Source organism: Neophocaena asiaeorientalis, unplaced genomic scaffold (assembly GCF_003031525.2).
Source record: "Neophocaena asiaeorientalis asiaeorientalis breed wild unplaced genomic scaffold, Neophocaena_asiaeorientalis_V1.1 scaffold116, whole genome shotgun sequence".
NCBI classification, from domain to species: domain Eukaryota; kingdom Metazoa; phylum Chordata; class Mammalia; order Artiodactyla; family Phocoenidae; genus Neophocaena; species Neophocaena asiaeorientalis.
In genome coordinates, this window is record NW_020174561.1 from 12,822,316 (window position 1) to 12,849,470 (window position 27,155).

The 27,155-nt window shown below is 38.0% G+C and overlaps 1 protein-coding gene across 1 annotated transcript in view; it reads left to right on the plus strand.

The window, feature by feature from the left end:
* DOCK4 (dedicator of cytokinesis 4) overlaps nucleotides 1-27,155 on the plus strand; it is a 474,863-nt gene that overhangs the window by 382,523 nt on the left and 65,185 nt on the right. The window contains exons 27-30 of the mRNA XM_024757836.1: nucleotides 9,450-9,544; nucleotides 20,087-20,162; nucleotides 22,063-22,163; nucleotides 22,893-22,951. Of these exons, the coding sequence (XP_024613604.1) occupies nucleotides 9,450-9,544; nucleotides 20,087-20,162; nucleotides 22,063-22,163; nucleotides 22,893-22,951 (331 nt within the window). The remainder of the gene's footprint in view (nucleotides 1-9,449; nucleotides 9,545-20,086; nucleotides 20,163-22,062; nucleotides 22,164-22,892; nucleotides 22,952-27,155) is intronic.

The window sequence follows — 27,155 nt, forward strand, 5'->3', positions numbered from 1 at the left end:
ACTGTTGTATCATCTCAGAAGAATCTTTCAGTTACCTTGGATCAGTTGACAAGCTGAGTCATATGAAACAAAGAATAGGTTTGGGCAGATGTAATCTATCTGATAGTTGATTGGCATGTGCCCAAGCCTGAAAATATCGTGTTTTTCATGCTTATATTTAATCTTGAGTTTAGAATTAAAAATGGATAAAGATCTTAGAACTTACCCACTTACATACAGAAACCCATATGGTTAAAAAGGAAAATAATCGTGCAGTTATTAATTTTCATCACAAGTTGAATATTTAACACAGCTGAGGAACCACTAGGTTTTACTCAAGAAGTCTATGACTTCGTATTTCAAAATTTCTCATAGGAAAAATTACATATTTTCACAGGTCCTGGGAATGAGAAAAAAATAGTAGAAAAGCATAAGTTGAAAAACATGATTTGTTTAATCTAGGTATTGAGTTTTATGCTTTAATAGTCATATTAACAATAATAAAGCAAATGAAAGTAATGAATAAAGTGTTTTATGTGGCTTTCCCTCATTTCAGTCAGCCACACACCTTTTCAAGGGACACATGTTTCCCACTTCAAAGTAGCCGGGCCTAAAAAAAAATAAGAAAAAAACCTGGACCTTCAGGCCAAGGAAATTTTTTTAACAATATTAATTACTCTATCTGTCCTTCAGATTGAGCAATTCCGACATACCAAGTTCTACCAGCATTATTATGTAACCAGAAACAAAAAGGCCAGTTCCTATAGGGGGAAGAGTCAAACTGGTAATGGGCAGTAACATAGGCAAATGAGAGTGGTGAAGACACAGAGTAAGCACACAGTGCTTTGGAGCATCTAGGCATTTCTGCCAGCCCCAACTCAAGGCTAGAGGAAAACTCCCCAAGGGAGGTCTCAGCTGAGAGCTGGGTGGGAGTGTGCTGTCCATCTTTGGCTGAGACATTCAGATCTCTCAACTAAAACATCACCTGAATATCCTAACTGACATACCACAGCTGCCATTCCACCTTAATAACGGTTATTAGAATCTGGAATATTTTTGTTTATTTGTTCGCGTGTATCCCCAACTCCTAGCTACTAGGTTATAAACTTCTTGATGTCTGAAACGATGGCTGGTTCACTGCTGTATCCTCAGATTCCAGAACTTGCCTAGCATGCTGTAGGCATTCAGGCAACATTCGTAGATTGATAGACCGACTATACAGTGTGAGGAAGAGAGATGTAAGACATAAGGCTCTGTGAATGTGCATAGACTTTATTTTGAGGACATTGGAAAACTGTGGAGGGTTTTAAGAAGGGACAGACGTGATCACATTTGTGTTAAGAAAGACCTATCTGGTTGCGCTATTGAATTATCGAATGTTTGGTGAACTTGAGCATTTTCAATGCATTGGTGAGGGTAGAAGCCAAGATGTCATGGACTGAGGAATTAAAAAAAAAAAAAAGAAAAAGATATAGTGGATGTAGACAGTGTTGCAAGAAGAGGAGCATAAGGTGTCTACTGAAGGAGAACTTGGGATGTCAGAGGAATATTTATCATGGAGGAGACTTAAACATATTTAAATAAAAATGATCAGAGCTGGTGGAGAGGGAGATATTGAAGATAAAAGAGGTCCTAACTCACAGGGGGAGGTCTCTAAGAAAGCAGCAGGAGGGACCTAATTAGCCTTGACTGGGAGGAAGGACACCTTCCCCAGTGTAAGAATGGAAGGAGGATAACTGGAGTGAAGGCAGACTGGAGGGCATTTATTTTACTAAAGGCTAATTAGTCAGCTGGTTTTAATCTGTATTTTAAAAGTTCAGATACCACCTTTTAACAAGTGAAGTTTTCCTGTTCTCAATTTTCTTCAAAGTCAAGTATCCGTATTTATGCTACTGAAATCTATGTTACAAGATTTTCTAAAGATGATAGCACTGATCTCTAGTCCCTTGTCTGAAGTCCTTCTACCAAATGTATTTCAGAAATCAGAATTTTTGAGATTTCAGAAAGATAATATGGCACATATACTGTATAGTATCATATAGCACCTCCAGTAGAATTGGGGGTAGCAACTACAGCTGAGCCTTGAACTATGTGTAGTTGAAAATCCACACATAGCCCAGCGTCAGCCCTCTGTACACGTGGTTCCTCTCTATCCATGTTTCCTCCACATCCATGGCTCTGCATCCACGGATTCAACCAACTGCAGATTGTGTAGTACTATAGCATTTACTATTGAAAAACATCTTTGTATAAGTGAACCTGCACAGTCCAAACCCATGTTGCTCAAGGGTCAACTGTATTATCAAACATCTCAGTATTTCTGCAGCCAAATAAAATATTCGCTCTAGTTGGGATAAATAAAGACTATGAGTAGTTTGGGTAAGGTTTTGCTGCCAAATGTATTATAAAACCAAAAATCTTAGAGGACTGTGGGATTTGGGTATTGTGGTAAAGGAACTGACGACCTCAAACAGCAAACATTTATATAGAACTTAGTACACGTAAGGTACTGTTCTAAGAGGCTGATTAATATTAACTCATTTAATCCTGAAAAGAACCCCATGAGGTAAGCACTATTATTATTTTATTATGTCAGTTGCTTGACTCAGTAAACATTTGTTGAGCACCTTGGCTAGATGTTGGGAATATCAAGACTAATAAAACGATCTCTGTTAATGCCTTAATGTTATCGGGACATCTAAATCATAAGTTGTAAATGAGTGTGATATGTATAAGCAACAAGAGTGATAATGGCTAACGGTTACGTAGTACCTCCCCAGCCCCACTCCCTCAGCCATGAGGCAGATGCAGCGCTAAACTCTTTTCTTGCAGCGTCTCATTTCACTACCCCCTGCGATGAAGACTGATACTATCATCATTCCCAAGTAATTGCGAGGGCTAGGAATTCTATTAACGTCTCAGTTCTTTGCTCAGGCAGCTAAACTCAGCTTTTGCCTACACTTCAGTAAACTTCCCTAAACGAAGATCTTTGCTATCAAATTGTATAACATTTCCTTCGTCAGCTCTTTAAAAGTAATGAGGTAGTTCTGTTCATGAAGTGAGGACGTCTAAAAAGGCTAAATTGGCAGAGGGAGAGTTTGGGATTGGGGGGGAGGATTTTTTGTATCTACATTTAGGTTAGAAACTGAGTAAATAAGGGAATGATCAGTAAGGAAAGGTACAACTTAATAGAGTGATATTAAAGAAAAATGATAACTGTTATTGGGATTAGACACTAAAAATCCCACATAACCCTATTGGTTTAAAGTAATAAAGCGTATGTCCTCTTTTCCTCCACGCACATGATTCTGTTCCCCAGAGATAGTTGCTGTTAACACATAGGGGTGTATCCTCATAGACTATTTTCTATGCTGTATCCTCACGCGCATTTTTTAATGGAATCATACTGTTCATACTGGTTGCACGTCTTTTCACACAGTAATATACCATGGACATTATATAGCCCAGTACATTATTCATTCTTCTGAATCTCATTATATGATGATCCATAATTATTTCCCTTTTAGTGGGCATTCAGGATGTTTCTGATTTTTGCCATTAGAAAGGATCCTGTGGTGTACATCTTGATACATATATCTCTATGGATTTGTGCCCTTATTGCTGTAGCATGAATTTCTGGAAGTAGAACTGTTGGATCATGGGATATATACATTTTAATCTTAATTGATACTGACAAATTATATATTGAGATTTTCAAATTAATCTTATTTTGGTTCTTTATTCCTAGCATCACTGCTTTTTTTCTCTTCTTATCAATTCAAAGAGAGATTTGGCCTAGCATTTCCCCATGGGTCTCTAAATCAAAATGAAAGTTGAAAGTCTGTAATTCTCAAGTATCTGCTAAGCCTAGTGCAGTTTTAAACTTCATTCTTGCTTGGAGAACCTGGGTGTCTCCAGGGTTACCGTTGGAGTGGCTTTCAGCATTGTGAACAGTAGGCCATTTCTTCTCCTTGGTCCTCAAGTACTTGTGAGTCACAGCGTCACCTGAAGTGTGTAGGAGCGCGGACCTGAGCGCTGGTCCTCTGCATTGTTTCCTTCCTTCTCTAGAACATGCCATTATTTTAGAAGTGAACAAAAGCAAAAACTAAGCAGTGATTAGGGTTTTTTTTTCCTTCTTCTGTAGTCAGTAATGTTTTATTATACACCTACCTTCTACTGGGGCCATATCCCTGGCATTTTATGTATATAGAGAGCAGTAAGACTCCTGTTTTTTGTTGATTGTGACTTTTCATATAGAACTGTGGTGATCTTGCTCTAAGCCTGACAGTGTACGTGTTCTGGAAGTTTTGTACAGCATTATTATTACCTTTCATTGTCTCCCTTATACTGGCCCACTAGCTTTCAACAATCATATCTGATCAAGTCTCAAGCCAACTTTAAAACTCTGAGGACTTTACATTAACTGCAGGACAAAGTCCAGTCTTTTCATCAAGTCTTCCTTATCTTCAGTCTACCTTCCATCCTCATTGTCCTCCATCCCTTTCCAAATACCTTTCATTCCAGTCACTTAAGATTACTACGATTACTTGTATATTCCTAACAAACCATATAGATAATTTTTAATTCCTCTGGATCTTTTTTTTTTTTTTTGTCTACCTGAAATGCCTATTCCACCACACCTCACTTCCATTGCCTAATTTGTACCCCGTTAATCCCTTCCCTGATTTCAGCTCCTGCAGTAAAATCCGGCCCAGGTATCACTTTTTTTAAATGAAGCCTTCGTAGACTACAGTCCCCCTCTGTGACAGCATGTGCAACAATGCATGTTATTATTTGTTGTTTCCTTGTATTCTTGATGACTGTGGGCTCTCTGAGAGTAGGGGCTCTGTCTTTGTGTCCTAAGCACAGAGCCTGGAACATTAAATCTTTGTTGAATGAATCAACCGTCATAATAAATGTCTGCCTGCTTCAGAAGCCATCTTTTTCCATACAGTTATTTCAACTTATAGTCTTTATTTTATTACAGAAAAATAGTTCTGTAATAAATAGGATTGAGGATGATTTGAGAGTTATTTTTGCATGATGTACTTAAACAGTCAATTTTAAGGATATTAGTTTCAATGTGATAACGATGATTAACAGTCTTTAATTGAATTCAGACCTTGCATCAAGGGTGTTACACATTTGAAATTTGTGGCAAAATTTTAAAATAAGATTGACTATAGTCTAAGTCATAAGTAAAGGAAACGTGTATCTAGAAGGCTCTGTCCCATTCATTGCTCTTGACATAAGGAGACAGTGTCCCGGGCTGTCTACGTACTTCATGATGCTTTTTTCCCAAATCTCTTAACTCAAGTTTCATGATCTCAAAAGGCCTCCTTCTGTGCCTCCCCAGTTCTGTTTCATACACCTGATTTCTATCTGTGCTATTCTGATACTATAGTACATGTAAACACAAAACAATGTGTTATATATTGTAGTCAGAAAATCTTTGTAAAACCAGAATTTGATCCTCTTACATGTCTGCATAAAGCCCCTCAGTGTCTCCACATCGCCCTCAGGATAAATTTCCAAACTGCTTACCAGGGAAAAGGTATGAGATTTATTTACCTTGTATTTATTTATTTACCTTTGATTGGTCCCTATTTATCATTATCTTTCTATTTATCTATCCATCTTTTTTTTTTAATCTTTTTTTTTAAATTTTTGGCCATGCCGCAAGGCATATGGGATCTTAGTTCCCCACCCAGGTATCGAACCCCCGCCCCCTGCATTGGAATGCGTGAGTCTTAACCACTGGACGGCCAGGGAAGTCCCTATCCATCTTTTATTTATCCCTACTTACCTACCAGCCCCATTTTTTGCCACTCCCCTTTGCAGCCTGGGCAACCTCTGTCTTGAGTCTGAGGCTTGGAGGTGCCCTTCCCTCTGTGTGGAATACCTGGCCCTCAGATGTATCCTAGTTTGTACCACGTGCGTAAATAGATTAGCATTCGTCTCTCCCACAAAACTCTGAGCTCCAGGAAGGCAAAAGTCACATTCAACTAACTTAACTCTGGTGTGGCATGTTGCAGGCACTTCATAAATATTATTGCATGAATAAATGAAAGAGTATATTTTACCCCACTAGGTGTCCCCAGCATCTTACACAGTGCCCGGCACATATTAAAGGACCCGACATTTATAAATGAATAAGTGTTAATGATAATGTAACATCATAACAACTGCTCCGGCTTTCTTTTCTATTTGAATGTGAGACTTTTTATTGTTTTTGAAGGTTTTCATATGAACGTTCTTACTTGAACCTTTTACACTGCAGAAAAAGTGTTTCTGTAAAGTAACACCTCCCTGTTTGTCTTTTTTTATTTTGAACCCTTATTTGAATAATTACCAGGAATACAGTGAAGTAGCCATGTTGTACTATTTGAAGTAAACAAACAGAAAAGAAACTGCTCCCAGGCAGCCAATTTTGAAATGATGGCATATGAGAAACACTTATTTCTGTGTGCTGTCCAAACAGGAGTATTATTACAGCAGTGTTCTTTTTCTAGATTATAAAAAAATCTGTTATTTAGTTATCGTTATGTGTGCAAAATAATTTCACGTATCTATGCAGAAGCTCTTGTTTAGTGAAATAATCAGAGCTGAAAAGCACTCAGAACAGACAAGGAAATACCATTGTATTGGGGGAGCGAAGGGAGGGGATGCTGAATCTAGCGTTCAGGTCTTAGTGCTTTAAAACATTGGAACTGAGTTTGAAATGTAACCTGTCGCATGGCAGCTGACAAGAAATACTTGCTGAACTAAATTACATGTAAGTACCACAGTGGAAGGTGTTTGTGTTACCATCTGCTAAAACATTAGCCTACAGTTGAGAAATAAGAAACATGTTTGCATACTGTATGAATAGATACGTGATCATATTAATTATTTTTAATCTTCTCTAACTACAAGGGACCTTAAAGCCCCTGCATTATAAAGCCTCAGAGCTGAGTTCCAGAGAGGTTAAATAAATTAACAAGGTCACTGAGCCAGTTAATGACCGAGGCAGGATTACAATCTAGATTTCCTGATTCTCAGTATAATGTTCTTTTATTTTCATTGTAAGGTTTCTACAAATGAATGTCCTTGGTTCTGTAAAGGTAGATAAAGTTTAGAAACCTACTTGAGACACTGAAAAGTTTTCTTCAGGGAAATAAAGGTTGATGTCAATACATAAGCATTGGCACAAGGTCCCATGCTGGCACGCATTTTATTATATTTTGTGAGATAAGTGGGAATAAAAAAATGAGACGGTACAGAAACAGGTTGTCTGTCTCTGCTCCTATACCTGGAATAACGTCACCTTTGTCCCCTGCACTACAAAAGAATGAGCCAAGTTGCTAGCCCAGAAGATAGATATCTTGCTTCCTGCCGCCAATTTTTCAGCCAATTTTTTTCTCAGTGCAATGGACATCACACTCTCCTATTTCCCCCCGCAAAGGGTGCTGCCTCCAATTTCCAATTCCGTTAAAAGATTGGAGGAGAAAAGATGAAACATCAGTATTTTAGAATTTATTTAAACTATTCCTAAGTACTTGTAGACTGTGAAAAAACAAGCAACTCACCACCTTCGTGATTTTTTCTTTAATATCTATCTAAGCAAATGCAACAAGACAGGAAACTAAAGTGAGCTGTAACACTTTGAAAGGTACAATGCAGGGCTTCCCTGGTGGCGCAGTGGTTGAGAGTCCGCCTGCCGATGCAGGGGACACAGGTTCGTGCCCCGGTCTGGGAAGATCCCACATGCCGCGGAGTGGCTAGGCCCGTGAGCCATGGCCCATGAGCCTGTGCATCTGGAGCCTGTGCTCTGCAACGGGAGAGGCCACAACGGTGAGAGGCCCGCATACTGCAAAGAAAAAAAAAAAAAAGAAAGGTACAATGCAAACATCATTTTTCTCAGGGATTATATGTGTTCATGTCTGGGAAACTCAAAAGAATCAACCGGAAAACTGTTTGGAATAAGTTTTAGAAATGCATTAAAAAGGGCTTCTCACAGTTTTAGTGAGCTAATGACGTCCTATCCCAAAGGAGGGCTCGAGTGGGAGGTGTTTTCCAAAATTATCTGACCCGTAGTAGAATACGTTTGGGAAACTGGTGATTCTGACAACACAGGGAGGATCTGTCTGGCCATTTAAAGAAAGATGACCTATTGGGCATGTTTCCACATGGCACATACCACACATCAACGTATGTGTGCTGAAGCCAAAGAAGCTAAAATAAATTCTTGTCAAAATATTTATGGGTTTGATCAAAGCTGTTAGAATATGTAAACGCACACACACAGCTCCCACCTGTTTCTTAGTTTTCTAGATTCTATCTTTCTGTCTTCTAATGGTATGAGTGACAATTGTAATCTTACGTTCAAGCAGCTTACGTGCTTGACATTATGTATTGTTATGTATTGTTGGGTTTGGTAAATAAAACTCATGTGTTTGGGGTGTTTTTTCTAAGCAAAACCATACTGTTGCCTTCAATCAGATTGTTAAATATATTTTCCTAGCAGTACTTAAGTTACAAAAAAAATTATTAAGTTTTCTAGTTAATAAATCTAAATGATAGCTAGATTGAGCCAATCTCTTTTTGAGTAGGGCAAGCTCCATTTTATTCATTACCTGCGGTGTGTTATCTTCTTGATTCCTTGTTAAATATAATGTGCTCCAGCACTTTGAACCTATCTCTTGTAACGTTTTAAGAAATATTTCCATGCCTGACAACAGCTTCTTGTCAAGAGTGTTTCCAGGTGATCTGTTTAAAGATAACATCTCCGTAAATACCACTCCCCCTGGTATGGCATCTCTGTGAAGAATACCTTGACACTCTCTTAGCTTCTAAGGACTTGTCACTGGGCTCAGCTTAGCGCACATCCATTATTTCTATTTATTCTGCATAGGACCCGCAGATTCTATAAACCTGCATGCATCCCATTAATACTGCATCTTCAGAATGCCCTCTAAGAAATATGGGATTTTTGCTTAAGATGCTTTTTAATGAACATGAAATCATCTTAAGCAAAACATTTCTAAATTTTGACACCCACTTAAAGGAAAACAAAATTGAACCAGGACCATTTACAGTTCTCTTGAGTTGAAAAGTTCTGAAGTTTAGGACACTGTAATAGAAGAAAGAAAATACATTTCCCTGCTAATCTTCTGTTAACTAGTTTTCCATTTTATTTCTAAAACCTACATTTTTGGAGCTTGTGAAGAAAAACCAAAAGTCATTTCCACTGTGCATGAGAAAGAGAAGGAAAAAGGAACATTTGGGAAGGGTAGCAAACCAGCTGGGTGCTAAGAATGGGAAGGGCAATGATTCCCTCTCCTGGGTAAACTATTGAAATAGGGCTCCCTTCTCTGTAATTGCTTTGGAAATGGTAACAACAGCACTGTGTGTGTGTGTGTGTGTGTGTGTGTGTGTGTGTTGACAGTTATAATAACTCAGTAAAATTGTCTCTTTCCTCCTTATCCAAGGATTTCCTGCTGCAGATCTTTACTGTGTTCCGAATATTGATACGCCCAGAGATGTTCCCAAAGGACTGGACTGTCATGCGCTTGGTGGCTAACAAGTAAGACATTTACACTGATAATAATTGCAGCTCATTGCTTAGGGGGAGAGGAGACTGCAAAACAGTCTTTTCACTTTGATCTCAAGTTTGAAACCTCCAAATCCTGGAGTTCTTTTTCTTTGCCTCTGAATTAATTTCTCACTCATTTTTTGGTTTTTTGCTTGTTTATTTTTTGTTTTTTTTTTGATGATTACTATTTGTTTTAAATAGGTAATATATTAACATAGTTCAAAATCAAACAGTATAACAGAGTATGCCTTGAGAAGTCCCCCTCCCATTACCTTATTTATCACCTACCCCCAGCCTGAAGTAACCACTTTTATTAGTTTCTTACATGTCCTTCCATTGTTCCTTTATGCAGGGCCTAGCAGGTAGCACAATAGATAAACTCCCTTGCACATCTCTCTTTCACTTAAATCCTGGCAGTCTTTCCAAATCAACACATAGAAAGCTCCTCATTCATTTATGGTTTCTTTTTCTTTTGTAGCTGTATAATATTCTATTAACTAGACGTATCATAGTTTATTTAACCAGCCCTGTTGCTGGACACTTGAGTCGTTTCTGATCTTTCTTAATTCATTTTAACTCAGCAGAATCCATTAAGCATCTCCCATGTACTGAGCACTGGGAATAAGATATGACCCTTGAGTGGGACACATGAAGACTGAAGATCCTGTTACACACCTGAGAAATGTGACCAGCAGAAGGCTGAAATAGTGCTCTGAAGGAAGTTCAGAACTAGATACAGACATATGGGAAGTTATTGATGTAAAAGTGAATCTCTGAGAGTTGATTAGATTAGCTTGTATTAAGCATATCGTGGGGCGGGGGAGGTAGAATGATCTGAGGTCAATACTTGGATGAATAGGAGTCAGGAAAGGAGAGTAGGGGATGGTCAGAATGGCAGGAGCTGTTCCTGGAGGGCACAGTGTCATGGATTTATCTGCTGTCACCCTTCTTGCCTCTAGTATCTCAGGATACAAAATGAAGATGAAGTTTTTTTAGGAAAGTGGCCTGATCTCCACACTTGTAGTTTATCCTATTTCATAAGCATTCTTTCCTTCAAGCCCACATATGCCTGCCTCTCCTTCTTCCTTTTCTCCCATCCCCAGCACTCCCATGCTTAGGGTGAAGGTTAGATTCTCCAGGTATCTATTCATAGGCCAAGGACGCTGTATGTCCTCCCCAGATGCCCAGATATGATGGTGGTAACAGCCTCAGGAAAATCGGGTTTGATTTTGATTAGATATGCCTAATATGGCTTCTGCTGCAGTATACATTTATAAATGGGGAGGTGTTAAAATGCTGTGTTAAAAACTTGGTGAAGTAACAAACAGTATAATATGGCATATTATATTTTACATAAGTACAGAAACAGCTTTTCCATTTTGAAGACTAATTGAGACTCCTGAAATAGCTCTCTTTAGAGTTTAGCATATTTAGCTTGATATCTGTGAGTAGAATCAAATATCTCTTCATCTGGATGTCCAGATGCTACAGATTTAAGTGGGAGCCGTTGGTCATGTATCTGGCCTTATTACCAAAGAGCAAATATTCCGGGTACCTGGCAAGGGCTATGGAGTGCTCCAGGGAGCCACATGGGAAGGGGTCCAGGCTGCTGACATCATCATCATACAGCATCATCATTTGGCCATTCTGCCTGCCCTGTGTGCAGAGGGATATTTTGAGTTGAATTAGAATTTTCAGTGGGGGACTTCCCTGGTGGTGCAGTGGTTAAGAATCCGCCTGCCAATGCAGGGGACAAGGGTTCGAGCCCTGTTCCGGGAAGATCCCACATGCTGCGGAGCAACTAAGCCTGTGCTCCACAACTACCGAGCCTGCGCTCTAGAGCCCGCGAGCCACAACTACTGAAGCCCGCACACCTAGAGCCCGTGCTCCACAACAACAGAATCCACCGCAATGAGAAGCCTGCGCACCGCAATGAAGAGTACCCCCTCTCGCTGCAACTAGAGAAAGCCCACGTGCAGCATCCGAGACCCAACATAGCCAATAAGTTAATTAATTAATTAAATTGAAAGAAAACCAGCAGCTGTTATTAAAAAGAAAAAAAGAATTTTCAGTGGCAGAAATTCAAACTGAAAGTAAATTTAACATTTTGTTCCTTTTGTACAAAGGCGGTGCTTGAGCTTCTGAAAACCATGGCAACCATGTGGCTTTTGATATGAGATGCCATCACGCTCTGCCCCACCTAAAAATCTCTACTCCCTTTAGGAAGACTTTATTGTCACATGAGTGGGTAGAAGACTTGGAAGTCTAGATTCTGTTTTCAAGTAAACATATGGTGTTCAAGATTTTCATCTATAATGTTAACCAAATAGGAACATGATTTTGTTAGAGATGAGCTCTGTGTAATGCATTTAACCAGAAGATTAGTCCCATAGCAAACCCAAGAAAAAAGGCCATAAGCGTTTGCTGAATGCAATAACATCATTCCATTGCCACCCAAGTCAGTGCCGATAGGAATCTGGCACTACTTTTCCACTGGCGATGACGGGCTGTGGCAGATCCAACCTGATTCACAGACAGGACCCCAGGGCCTGGTAAAGCACCTGCCAAGTTGGAACAGACCACCTGCTCTTTGCTGTTCAGTTTCCCTCTCCTCTCCTCATTTAACTGCCATAGCCATTTCCCATTCAAATTATGAAAGCCTGTGGGATCTTTCTTGTGCTATAAATGCAATGTAGTTCAGAGATAAGCCTTTAGCTATTTGTGCCTTATCTGTAAAAAACAATTAACCTCAATAATATTGGTAGAAAAATAAATTTCTGAAAGATGTTAAAGATATTTTAAATATGTTAAAGAGCACACACCAGAAGGAAAAAGTTTTTACTTTGTTAAACTATATAGAAGCAAGTTGCAGAAGCTAGATCTAGGTCCCTGAAGTTGACCACCTTTTCTTCCATGATACTAACTCTCTTAGACAAATATTTGATAAGGGCCCCTCAAAGAGGCATTTCAACCTGGACTCCCACTTTTACAACCCACTTGTTTGCTTAATACATGTCAAATTTATAGTAACTGGCCGAGAAGTCACCATTGCCCTACACTTGAACTCAACTGAATAGCTCATCCCACAAAATATGTTATTTTATGTGCTGGTCCTTTCTTCCTGTGTTTTCAAGTCAGTTAAATGCCCTTAACTTTCTTCCGTCAACTGTGCTGTCCCAAATCCTGTAGCTTCTCTGCTTTATGTGAAGTCCTGCCGAAAGCTGTGACTACAGACACCTGGCGATTAGTATGGTCTTTTGTTTATTTCTACCTGAATGTCTCACATTGTGTTACGTAGTAAGTGCGTCCAGGCTAAATTTCACAAGGATAAGAAACTTGACTTCTGCCTGCTTGCAAAGCTCTATTGTGCCTGTCCACTGTAATTTCTTGGTAGGATGAGGACAACTGCTCAATCTGAGAAAGAGAACATAAGGGAGATGAAAATTAAGTACCAAAAATACAGGACACTTTGAGACAAGCTTCTCTCCACCCCCTTCCATACACATTGCAAAATACAGTACAAAAATAAAGTTACAGCTTTATACATATTTTCAAGGAGATAAATCTTGTAACAGACTTACTTACAGAGAAGAGTAAAAACTCCCTGGCCCTGCAGCTGAAATTTCAGGCCCTTATTTTGTTTATCTTGTGTGCATTTGGCTTCAAACATATACTTTTTTGTGTGTGTTTTTTTCCCACCAAACACTGAATTGTTTAGCTGATTACTGCCTTCACCAGTTTAGCTTTCAAATGAGATCTGTGTAGCAAATAAGTGATTTATTGAATCAAAGATTCTTAGGGAAGGTCATCTATTCATTCACTGACCTATTCATTCAGTACATATTTTCCAGTGTCTAACGTGTAAAAATAAATGTCATAGAGATAAAAAGCACAGTTCTATGAGAGGGGTTATGAAAGGAACTTTGTTCTGGACTAGGATAGGAGGAGTTTTTTTGAAGGAGTGAAACTTGAGCTGAAATCTAAAGCAGGAGTTAACAGGCAGATAGCAAAGGAAGACTGTTCTTATCAGCAGGAATAGCATATACAAAGGCCCTGTGGTCAGAGTGAAGATGGCACATTCAAGGAGCTGAAAGACTGTGTGGCAGAAATGTCAGGAGGGAAGGAACAAGTACAAATGAGGTTGGAAGAAGACAGGGTCCAGGTATTAGGGGGTAGAGAGACAAGAGAGAGACCAGGAAGGACCAGTTAGGAGCTTAATACAGCAGTCCAGGTAAGAGATGATGATGGCTTCAATAGGTGGATTGCAGTGAAGGTAGTGAGAAGATCAATTCTGAAGACAGAGATGATAAGACTTGCAGATGACTGGCTGTGGGCAAGAGAGAAAAAAATTTGAAGATAGCTCTTAGAATTTTGGCCTGAACAGAAGGACAAATTGATGGTGCCTTTCACTTAGATGGAAGATGCTGAGAGAGGAGTAGCGTTAGGGGTGGGAGAGGTGAGGAATCCTGTATTGAACAGAAGTTTGAGATGCTCCTAGATACCCAAGTGGAGATGTAGGAGAAGAAGCTGGACATGCTTGTATGGAGCTCAGAGAAGAAGTCAAGGCTAGAGACATACATTTGAGGGTCATTAGCACTGGGTAGTATTTGAAGCCATCAAACTGAATGAGAGCACCCTAGAAGAAAGTATAGATTGAAAAGAGAAGACTACTTAAGCCTGGGCCCTGGAACATGCCAACCATTCAAAGGCCAGAATGTTGAGAGGCAACCAGCAACAGAGACTGAAAAGGAGTAGCCTGTGATGAAAGATGAGAACCAGAAGGGTATAGTACCGTATGAGGAAAATATTTCATGAAGGAAGGAGTATCAAGAGCTGCTGGGAGGTTGGAGGATGAAGACTGACAATTATCCCTGGGATTTGGCAGTGCGGTGTAGATATTGGTGACCTTGACAAGTGCTGTTTCATGGAGTGTTGGAGATGAAAGTCTTATTAGAGTGAATTTGCGAACAGATGGGAATTGAGAAAGTGAAAGCAATAATTATCAGCTCTTTAGAAGATTTTGCTGTAAAAGGGAGCAGAGAAATGGGGCTATATCTGGAAGGAGATATGAGTACTAGGATTCATTTCTAAATATGGAATATGATGCATGTTGGTTTACTGATAGGAAGGGCACAGAAAAGAGAAATATTGATGGTGCTAAAGAAATCAGGCCCAAGTGAAGGAACGGTGTCCTTGGATAGGCAAGTAGGGATGAGAGCAAGTATTTCTCATTGTGCCTGTCTGTCAGCTTTCCTAAAGGGTGGCACCTGTCCACCATCGACTTGCACTGGAAACTAAATCAACTGTGTAAGCATGCAGTTTAGTTCATCTGACGTCTTTTGTGGTGAGACTTCTCAGTGAAGGAAGCTCACCACACTCAGAGTAGCACTGATCTAGTGTACACAAGGAAGCTTGGCCTTAGCTAGGAGCATTGATACTCTTTCCATAGTAACAGGAAGGAAGACAGAGTATGTGACACGGACCATGAAAAGTTTTGTGTTAGAGTAGCTGATCTGTTGAACACCCATTGTACTATTGTTTTTTGTTGATGGTGGTGTTTTTCTATTAGGGTAATTATCTTTAAACGCTTTTACTGTCCAGGAGGAAAGATAGTGATTTTTATCAAAACTATATATTACTGAGATGAATGTACCAAAAACTTTGATAGTTATAGCAAATATTTACACAAGAATTGCCTGCACACTGCATCTCCAGGTGAGTTGTGCGGAGCTGGTAGAGAGAATGAATACATGAGGAAAGGCAAGAATACATTAAGGTTTAAGCCTAATAGGTCAGAAAAACTGAGGCTTTTGTGACATGAGTGATTTTTTGCCAATTCTGCCCGGAGGAGGAGGTCAAGGAATTTTTAAAAATTCTTCCATTTCAATTCTTGTTCTTTCTTTTTACCTCACCCGCACTGCATGCTTCCTTCACCGAAAGCAAAATTACTGATCCTTTTCCTTCTTCCCCATTTTGGCGGATTCTGTGCTCTCCACTTGGAGTGCCTTTCTCCATCAGCTTTGCCTGTCTTAATTTCAGTCTCTTCTTCAAAATATCTATAGAAAAGTATAAAAAGTTCTACAAGCTTTCCATTTTAGAATTATCTAGTACAGCAAGTAATTATCACAAAGCATACATTTAAATACAGGTTTGAGGCTATAGTCATTCAACAAACACTGGGCTAGGCCCTTGATGATGCAGTGTTTAACAAGGACAAATTCCCCAAATGTCATTGCTTTCCAAGTTCCAACCCTTGTTTGTCTTCTCTTCCATCTGTAACAGCAGACCTCAGAATGAACTGTCACGTGCATCAGAATCACCTGGCTGGGCCCCGGTGTGATCTCACCAAGCCATAGGCACTGGTGAGGCCCTAAAGTCTTATGTAACCTTCAGGTGTTGCTCATGTACTGACATTTGAGGACCACTAGCTCAGATCAGTTTCCCTGATGGCTGTCCAGGATTTTTATCTGCCCTAAATGTCTTTGTGGTGATTTCTTCTGCCCTCTTAACCTGTCAGGTTGTAGGGAAATTGTCGTACTCCGAATTTAGATCTCCATAGCTTTTCAGTGCACAAACATCAGCCTTGTTGATGCCCAGTTTATCCAAAAGGTGCTCCTCTCAATCCATTTATAATTTATGGAGATGGGCTTTTGCTTCAGCAAATTATCAGGTTGGAGTAGTTTTCAAAAGGACAATTTATAGGAGATGAGGTTTCTATAGGAGGGATAGCGTTGCTTAAAAAATACTTTCTAAATGCCAGGAATGAAGTGGCAACTGGAAAACTTGAAGAAAGCTTTGATTTCTTGTGCACCACTTTCTCTTTTATGTATACATTTATCATGCTGTTCCATAGATTAGGGCTGTCAAAAGTGATCCTTATGCCTGCATTTCTGTAGCAGACATCAGTATTTTGACCGTTTGTAGTAAAAGATTGCAAAGCCTTTCTTAGCTGTTGAGTTGGAGCGCTGAGATTTAAAATGTTCCTATATTCAGAAACTGAGTCATGAGTAAAAGAATAAAACCCAAGGAGCCACACGGTTTTGGATAAATTAGAACAAGTAAAGAAAAATCCTTAAATGCTACAGGTATCCACTACAGTGAAGGAGTAATAATGTATATATGCCTTTAGCTGGCTTGGAGACCTGTGTGCCAGGAAACTGTCTTAGTGCTGAGACATAAAAAGCTTTGGGAGCTGCCTCTGTGACTTGGGCTGAATGTTATGAGCATAAATGAAAAGCAATTGAAGTAGAGTCATTTTAAGATCTTTCTAGCCCTGAGGAGTCTTATTTTTGGAGGTCTTACCCTTCATCATATCAAACATTAAATAGACCCACATGCCACATGCCAGAATGAAAAGCAATTTCTACAGTTTGCTTTTTAAATTATTGGCCTATGGAGTAAATCATTTAATTCCAATTACCTGTGATTTCTCAGCACTTCTGTTTACTTAGGAATTCTTGTTAAGTTATAAAAAGTAACCTCTAGTTTTTTCAATATAAAAGAAGTTGTATGAATATTAAATTAGACAATTAATGAAAATGATAATGTTGCATTCTGTGGACATGTTATGAACCTTTTTTTTAGTTTTTATTTTGCAGTTTTAGTTTTTGATTCCATAACACTTTTTCAGGGCTCAATATTTTCCAAAGGCCCTGAAAAGGCCCTGTACCCTGTACCTCTTGTGCCTGATGATAAAGTAGCCTTGATAAGATAAGAGGGTGAGGTGTTCAATCCAGAGCAAGGATGCAAGACCCTTTAAAGAACCACAGTAGTCATCAGCCTAAAATTCTAGAAGGCAGGAGAATGTGAAGCGGTGTTGTTTGGAATGTGCTTCTGACTCAGACCTACCTCTCTAGAGCCTTGCTTTTCAAAGGGTGGATTGTGAATCAACAGCATTAACATCTCCTGGAGCTTGTTAGGAATGCAGAACCTCAGGCGCTCTCCCAGGCCTGCTGGATCATAATCTGCATCGTAACTAGATTACCAGGTACCCGGGAAAGTTTGTCTAACTTTTAAAAGTCTAGAGCAGTGTTTCTCAGTTTTGGGTGTACATAGACTCTTCAGGGAGCTTTACCAATCCTGATGTCCAGGTCGCACCCCAGCCCAGTTATTAAATCTCTGGGGGTGTGATCATGACATCTGTGTTTTTAAAGCTCCCAAGTGATGAGACTCATGGGTTCTTCATAAAGCCAGAGAGGCTCCATATTGTTTACCAGAAAGCACAGTTCAAGAAGCCGTGGATTTTTTTTTTTTTTTTTTTTTTTGCGGTACGCGGGCCTCTCACTACTGTGGCCTCTCCCGTTGCGGAGCACAGGCTCCGGACGCGCAGGCTCAGCGGCCATGGCTCACGGGCCCAGCTGCTCTGCGGCATGTGGGATCTTCCCGGACCGGGGCACAAACCCGCGTCCCCTGCATCGGCAGGCGGACTCTCAACCACTGCGCCACCAGGGAAGCCCGAAGCCATGGATTTTGTATATGTGTTTGGGACCCAGCATATAAATAACAAGTGAGTAATCTTTGCCATGGAATAATCTGTCTCACTTGGAAGATTGAGTTTGGTGGCTCCTTTCCGGAGCATTGGGCCCAATAACCCAAGTCCCAGATATGTCATGTTTCACTAACACTAGAAGTTATTGTTTCTGAACAACAATCCAAGCTAGAGTTGTGGGCCAGAAGGTGGTTTTTGATGTAAAACTCAGGTGTAGTGGGACTGTGTGTGTTTCTCCATTGGATGTCAAAGAACATTTGTTAAGGATGCAAATTTTTCTTTTTTAAACTTAGAAGCTAACACAACATTTTTAATCAACTAGGCTCCAATATAAAATATTTTTTTTTAATTTAAAAAAATAAATAAATAAACTTAGAAGCCCCACAATCTACTAGATGCTGGGCAAAGAGTCCCTTCCTTGCCTGATAGCATTTCATTTTCTGACAAGTAAGCTTTAGTTTCATATAGTAAGATTTGAATTAACTACTTGGGAGACTTAATCAGTTACCATTATTGATTTCACCAGTGTCTGGACAATTGCCACTTTACACACCTGTTACTTGCAGGTGATTTGTCTCTTTGATAGGAAATTCGCTGTTGATATCTGCCATTCGAGAGGGGAGGAGAAACCACAGGACTTCTCAATCTCATAGGCTTTACTTATAGTTAATTTTCGTAGGATAATTCACTGAAAGATGTAGATGACATATAAAAGGCACATGTATGTAACACAGTGCTTGCTCATGGTAGAGCAAATGCCCATGAAAATGGTGATTTTCTTCTCTTTCCTCTTCTTACCTTGAGCTTCCACATTCAACCATCCAACTCCTTAACCTCGCTAATCTTACTCTCCTGCCCCACAAGGAGACTATAATAGTGAGTTTTCCAGCAGATTACAATAATGAACATTTAAGTTCTTCAAAGACTATAAATATTCTTGTAATTAGTAAATACTCTTCTAATCTATATTTTACCAGTAGGACAACCGAGGTGTGAGGTTGGTGGGGGTGTTTTGTTTTGTTTCATGTTGTTTTACCTATAGGGTCAGACAGCTATATCCTTCAGTTACAAATCCTGTAATGAGAGCTGGGGTCTCATCACATCACAAGCACTTACTTATGCGTGCATCTTAAAAAAGGCCAAAGAGGTTTTAAATATCAATCATTTATACGTTGGTGCTTGGTTTTGGGTGGTTTGGGGAGTGACCTATCTTGTTTCAATATAATGCTATATCTAACATTAAATGAACCAATTGGAAATACATTCAATTTTGAATATATACTCTTTTAGCTGTAAAAAGGAGCAGATTTTGAACAAAATGGATAACTCAAGAGTTAACCAAGAATACTCACCAAATCTTCCTTTTTTAATCTCCCTAACAAAATACATATGACTATATATGCCCCCTCTGACAGGCTTTCCCTAATTTCTCCAGTTCAGAGATGCCCCATTCTCTATATTGCTGTAACACTCACTGTCAGTTTCACATAGCTAAGTACTGGGTTATAGACAATTTCACAGTCTGTAATGGTTTCTTTAGTGGCAATCTTGTCACCATGAGAGAAGGAATCTGACTTCCAAAGCTCTTACATGCCCCCTAACACCTTAAACGGGAGAGAGCAGGAGAAGATATCTAATAAATACTCAATATGGTCTGTCATTTTATCCATTTCATCTTTGGGCTCCATCTCTTTTTCTGTATTTTTTAAAAGTCTGACTTTCTTCCATGTTAATAAAATATAGAATATTATAGGTTTATTAAATCATTTTTGCTTTGGAAATTTACAAATTACAAAACATGAAGATATTAATATAATTCTAAGTCATATGAATTCATAGATTTTTCTGCATATCAGTGATGGATTTCTTTTCCTTCTTGTTTTTTCCTGGGCATCTGTTCTCTTTTTTATTTCAAATATGAATTATCTAGTATAGTTCCACAGGCTTACTGAAGGTTTTCTTCTTAGTTACTTTATTCTTGCCTGATAAATGATTTTCACTAACGTGATGTTTCCAACTTAAAATGTATTCTCTTTTATCACTAGCGTTATTATTACAACGGTTCTGTACCTGTCAGATGCACTTCGTAAGAACTTCTTAAATGAAAACTTTGATTATAAGGTGAGTATCCATTTAGATGACTATCCTACCTGGGCTAAAAGGTTTCACATTGTCCCTCAGGAAATTACCTCACGTATTTTCTTTCTCTTAGTAGTAGAGAAAGTTATTCTGTCTACCTCAGGTTAATCTTGGGCCCTATTAGTTTATGAATAATGTTAGAAGAGTTTTTCATTATATTTTTGAACAAGTTAGGTCTATAAATATGTTTATCAACCTGGTGGAAATCATAGTGCTTAAGAGGAGAGAAATTTCTTTATTGTTACTGTAAATTTTAATTCTTATTCTTTTTGATCCCTATGCATGCATGACAAAAAGAACTTAGAGCATAATGTTTTTAAGACATCTTTTAAAATAGAGTTTATGTGAAGAATGTATTTACAAAGTAAACCCTTTAGTTCCTTTACTTCTTCCCATTTTTTAGAATGAATTAGTGAAAAGAAATAAAAAATGAAAGATTAGTAAGATTCTTTAAGACAGATCTCTGTGTAAGTCTGCAGTGTAATGTGATATGCCTGGGTCTCTAAGAATTCTCGATACACCATTTTTAAAATGGGAAATGATAAATAAAAATGGGCAGTGCCTATCCTGGTTTCCCTTCTTAGCGGTGTTTGATGTTTTTTACATCTTTGTTTCTTATTCTTTTAAAAATAACCTCTTTTATATTAAACATTTAATAAAATGTCCTTATCAGGTAACTAGGAAATACAAAAAGTACAATAGAAACCAGTGAAATTTTAATGGTTCCATAATATGTCTTTATACTTTACAATAAAGTATCAAAATTTCATAATCACAGTGCTACTTTGTAATATTCAAGTTGTTTCTACTGTTTTATTCTTATAAATTACTCTTTTTATGTGTATTCTTACAAAATAAAAGTTGGCATATATTCCTAGCTATTTCTTTGGATAAATATTTGTAAGTGAAAATATTGTTAAAGACTGTACCAATTATATTTGATTGCCTATATGTACGCCAACACTAGAAGAGACAATTTAGGGGGGCAATTTGATAAAGGGAACAATTTTTTTTGCTTTAATTTACATTTCTTACTAGTTATGTTATTAATTATTCATTAGTTATTAACTAGTAGTATTGAATAATTATTGACTAAAATTCATATTTTGTAAAGAATATGTTCTTGATTTTTGTTCATTATTTTGCTTGGAGTGTTATATTCTTTTTTATTTGTGAGAACTCTTTATGTATAAAAGATATTAACTCTTTATAATATTTCTCCTATTTATCTTTAATTTTACATGGTGTCAGTAGAAAAGTAGTTTCCTTCCATGATGTCCTCCATGTTTTTGGTTAGGTTTATTTTTGGGAATTTTATTCTGATCTCTTTCTGATGCTGTTTTTAGTATAAGAGAACTTAGAAGATTTGTCTTGGTACGGAATTTTTATATACTCTCTGAATTTAAAGCAATTAGCATATCCAAAAGAGTGTACGTATCTTTTTTTTCAGTTCTACATGAAAAGGGGTTCCAGAAATGAAATCACACAGGAGTAAAGTAATCCAACTTATACCTCAGCCTCCTTGGAGACACGCAGACATGTTATAAGAGAAACAAAACATCTGCCATTTAGCATGTACCAGAGAGCTCATGAAACTTGGGATACAACATTGAAGCAATACAAAAATAGATAGTATTTATTTAGTTAGTTTACTTCTTTGTTATAGAAAATTTCACACATATATAAAAGTAAAGAGTATAGTATGATGAATCCCTCGTGTACCCATACCCAGCTTCAACTATTACCAACTCATGGCCAATCTTATTGCAACTATACCCCCCATTCACTTACCACTTTTGAAGCAAATCCAAGGTATCATGTCACTTCACCTGTAAATATTTTTGTAACCCCATAGTATTTAAATATCTCATTCTCGTTTTAGATCTGGGATTCCTACTTTTACCTTGCAGTCATTTTTATAAACCAGTTGTGTCTGCAGTTAGAGATGTTTACACCTTCCAAAAAGAAAAAGGTGTTAGAAAAGTAAGTACCAGTGTATAATCGGGTAAGAATATGAGGCAAATAAAATGTGGTGCCTTTTAAAGAGTATTTTAGTTCAAGTGATTCATAAATCGGATCTCCATAACTAGAAATCATAGTGGAGAGGCATTGACCAAGAGGACAACAAGCAGTCCTTTCTGGAAATTTCACTATTTTGAACTTATTTAAACATTTTTGTCCTCAATCTTTCAGGATTCAAAATTACCATAGAAGCGAAAAATTATGAGACAAATCTGTTTTACAAAAGGATTTACATGAGGATTTGAATTAGAGGCATCAAGACATGTACATTGTACAAAGTTCCAGTTATAAAAATAAGTCATGGGGATGGTGGGTACAGCATGGATACAGCATGGTGACTATAGTTAATAATACTGTATTGCATATTTGAAAGTAGCTAGGAGAGTGAATCTTGAAAGTTTTCATCAAAAGAAAAAAATTTGTAACTAGTTATGGTGATGCATATTAACTGGACTTATTGTGGTGACCATTTTGCAATATATACAGATATTCAAATTGTTACATTAGACACCTAAAACCAATATGATGTTATATCAGTTATACCTCAATGAAAAGTCACCTGCATTAAACATCTTCAATTACAAACATATTGCCTTTTAATTCAGAATGATAGATTATGTCCTAAAGAGACACAGATAACTTCTTTGTTCTGGAATCTTTTGAACAGGTTTGATTTTTGTTCTATTTCAGGTATGGTGACATGCGGGTAACGATGGGTTGTGAAATTTTCAGCATGTGGCAGAACCTAGGTGAGTGATGAAAAAAGAAGCACCTTGATTTTTAGCTTATCACTGTCCTTTTAAGTGAACGAATGAAGAAGGCCAATTTACCAATGACAACATTTGAAACCAAATGTCTAAATCAATAGAGAAATCTATAGAGAGTAATTGACACTTTGGCATTGAATAAGGTTACAACTAATTCTGTAAATTGGTGTCTGTCTGAAAAATCATCTTTCTTTTGTGTGTTTCATTATTACTGAATGACAAATTTTATAATCTAACATTGTTCCAATAATACATGCTATTCTAGCAATGAGCTAACCTTTCAGAGTTTGGAATTGTAGCAGCTCAAAATTTCTAGAACTCTGAATTGAGGCTCTGAATGACAATAAATTTAGAATAAACTTTATGAAACATTGACTTGAGCATCTGTACTCTTAGAAACTTAAAAACCAATGACCTATATCATGAAGAGTATAGCCAAAGGATTTTAAAGCATCTGCAGTTGCTAAGAAACAATTAGATCCAATTGTGTTAATCTACCACAGCAGATAGAGCATGTTATCTAGCAAATTGGTTGCGTAGAAAACAACAATATTTAGAAGATAAGCTGTTTTAAAATCTCATTGACATAGGGTTGCTTTATTGAAAGTCATAACGTATTTACTTTGGTATGTTAACTATGCAAGTTTATAGTATTCATTTGCTGTTACTGCATTGTAGTTCCTCCTTGTGATTTATTAAAGTGATGGATGTGTTTGAATTGAATATATAATGACCTGAAAGTATTATATCTTTCCTCTTGGGCTCATCCAAGCACAACTTGGAAATGGCAGGATTTGTTTTCTGTAAGTGAAAATAGAACCATTATCATTTTACTTCAATTCATGTTACAGAGTGATTTTTGACCAGGATATCCCTCAAATGTACAATATATACAAGGCAATTTGAGGAAGCTTTGTTATATATAACTGAGCCCAGTGTTCAATGCTTGCTGATAATTTCAGGGAAAAATAAAGCGAGTTAGCATCTTTGAAAGTAACCTCTGACTGTCTAAAACCAGCCAGAAGAAGCCTAGGAGGTGTCTTTAGATTCAGCTCAAAAATAACATCAGGGCTTCCCTGGTGGCACAGTGGTTGGGAGTCCCCCTGCCAATGGAGGGGACGTGGGTTCGTGCCCCGGTCCAGGAGGATCCCACGTGCTGCGGAGCGGCTGGGCCCGTGAGCTATGGCCGCTGGGCCTGCGCGTCTGGAGCCTGTGCTCCTCAACAGGAGAGGCCACAGCGGTGAGAGGCCCGCATACCGCAAAAAAAAAAAAAAAAATCAGTTTGTCTTATTTGAAGAACACTTCTCTCAGTCTTCATGTTTCATTGATTCTTTGTGTGTTTGTTTTTCAAAAACAGATCAAGACCCTTGGAATGTCCCTATTGCATTTGGCATTAATTTAGCAAAGTGTTTTCCAAAGAATGCTGCATTGAAATGCTGTTGTGGTTTAGGCTCTTGTTGGAGCTCAAATGATAAGACCAGGACAGGCTTCCCTGGTGGTGCAGTGGTTGAGAGTCCACCTGCCAATGCAGGGGACACAGGTTCATGCCCCGGTCCGGGAAGATCCCACATGCCGCGGAGCGGCTGGGCTGGTGAGCCATGGCCGCTGAGCCTGCGCATCCGGAGCCTGTGCTCCGCAATGGGAGAGCCCGCGACGGTGAAAGGCCCGCGTACCGCACAAAAAACAAAAAAACAGAATGATAAGACCAGGACAGATTCGTTTAAATTGACAGAATGTTAGAAAACAGGGCAGGTTAACCTCTTCTAGATAAATCTCAGTATTGCCGTGTATGGTTATTTCCACATAAATCTTTCTTCAAGCCGTCATACCTGTTCCCTTAGGCCCATGACCCATGGCTTGCTGAATAAAGCTGGCACCTTTTGTCTCACTAAAGAAGTCATTGTGTACTTCATGAACTCTTCTCCTCTATTTTGTCTTTAACAAAAATATTTCTACCCCTCTGGGTTTTATGTTATGTCTTAGTTTTCATCAGAAATCTATAGAATGTGATAAATCTCTGGAGCATATGGTCCCCATAACACGTTATGAGGTCAGTGCTCTTAGAACAGTGATACTCAGTAGACAGCATCACCTGGAAGCTTGTAAGAAATGCAAACTCTCTAACTCCTCCCCAGACCCACTGGAATAGAATCTCTGAGAATCTCTGAGACGGGCAGAGCAGTCTGAGTTTTTACAAGTTCTCCAGGTGATTCTTTTGCACTTGGCTAAAGATTAAAAGGCACAGCTTTAGACAACGCTCTCCCCTTTCTTTGTTTTTCCAGCCCTAAAGGCTAGCTCTAGCACTGTGTTAGAAAAGACTTATTATACTCAAGTACAGATTCCCAGCATGACGTAGTTCAAGGATAGGGTGAGTGTACATCTTCACTTCATTCCTTTCTGCATTATTTCCCTAGAGTTGCAGTCTGAGACTTCCAAAACATCAGGTGAATTTTAAAGGTCATTGCTACTATACAACAACTGGAATTGGAGAATGTTTAGAAATGTTAAAACCTCTTTTCCAACATATATTTTTATAAATATGATATGATAATAAAAATTAAGTATTCAGGGTATTTTGACACCTTTGTAGAGCTTAAGTCAGCTTGTTACGTAAGAATATCAAAATACATTAGTTATAATTTGGTTTACCTATAAATATGTCATATTGAGTATTTTGAATGCTAAAGGAAAATTTATTCAGATAATTATAGATTTTCATTTTTAATGGAACAGGCCAATAGATTCAATTTAACATAATCCATAAAGCACTGGCCATGTGCAAGTTATTTTGAGGGATATAAGAAAAAATGGTCCATGCCTATTAAAAGCTTAGTTTTTAAATCTGATATTTTAAACTTTTTGTCCAGTTTGTGTGGAGCAGTAAAAAGCTTGATAAAGACATATTCACCATGTTTTCATAAAGCAAGTAAGCTGTTATGATTTCATAATTTTAAATCCTCAATAGTTTTTAGTAGATACAAAAAGCACTAAGTTTTGGAAAATAAATTGAGTAGAGGAAATGCCCGGAGTCACTAAATACACAATTACTTGAAACTTTCCAGTTGGTCTAATTTAGAAACACAAATTTTACTGGACAATATATGAAAATCAGATTTTGGTCATTGGTGTTTACCTCAGAAGTGTGGAAACTCTTCCATATCCTAGAAATAAGTTAGTTTTTGCGTTCTGCTGAGGACAAGGAAAAAAAGGGCATATATAATTTAGGGACTAGTCTACTTTTAAACATAAAGCTTTTTTTTTGATACAACATGTATATCAAGAGTTCATATATCATTGATACATAATATAAATATTGCACTATACATACAAGTTTCATACAGAAATGTATAGACAAAACATAAAGCTTTAGGATTTTCAAATCTGATCATTATAGCTCCTAGATTTACCTGTGAGCAGTGGTTCATATGGTAATTCTGTTTTTAAGTTTTGAGGAATCACCATACTGTTTTCCATAACAACTGCACCATTTTCCATTCCTACTAACAGGGCACAGGGTTCCAGTTTCTCCATGTCCTTGTCAGCACTTATGTCCTGTTTTTTTTGTTTGTTCTCGTCTTGTTGTGTTGTTTTGTTTTTTTACAGTAGCCTCCCTAATGGCTATGAGGTGGTATCTCATTGTGGTTTTGATAAAACGATTTATTTTTGAAGAGTAAAACAAATAGTGATAAGTGAACACCTTTTCTTAGGTGTGTTATTCCTCAGTATTTTCAATTTATTAGTTGAAGGACTAAAAAATATTCTGTTGCAGTGGGAGGGGAGTAGAGGATAAAATACCTAGGAATAAATTTAACCAGAGGTGAAAGATGTGTACACTGAAAACAGTAAGACATTGTTGAAAGAAATTGAAGGTGGCACGAAGAAATGGAAAATTATCCCATGCTCATGGAAGAATTAACATTGTTAAGATGTCCATATTACTTAAAGCAATCTACAAATTCAGTGCAATCTCTATCAAAATCCCAATGACATTTTTCACAGAAATAGAACAAACAATCCTAGAATTTGTATAGAACCACAAAAGACCCTGAATAGCCAAAATAATCCTAAGAAAAAGAACAAAGCTGGAGGTAGCACACTCCCTGATTTCAAATTAAACTAGAAAGCTGTAGTAATCAAAACAGCAAGGTATTGGCATAAAAACAGAAACACAGATCAATGGAACAGG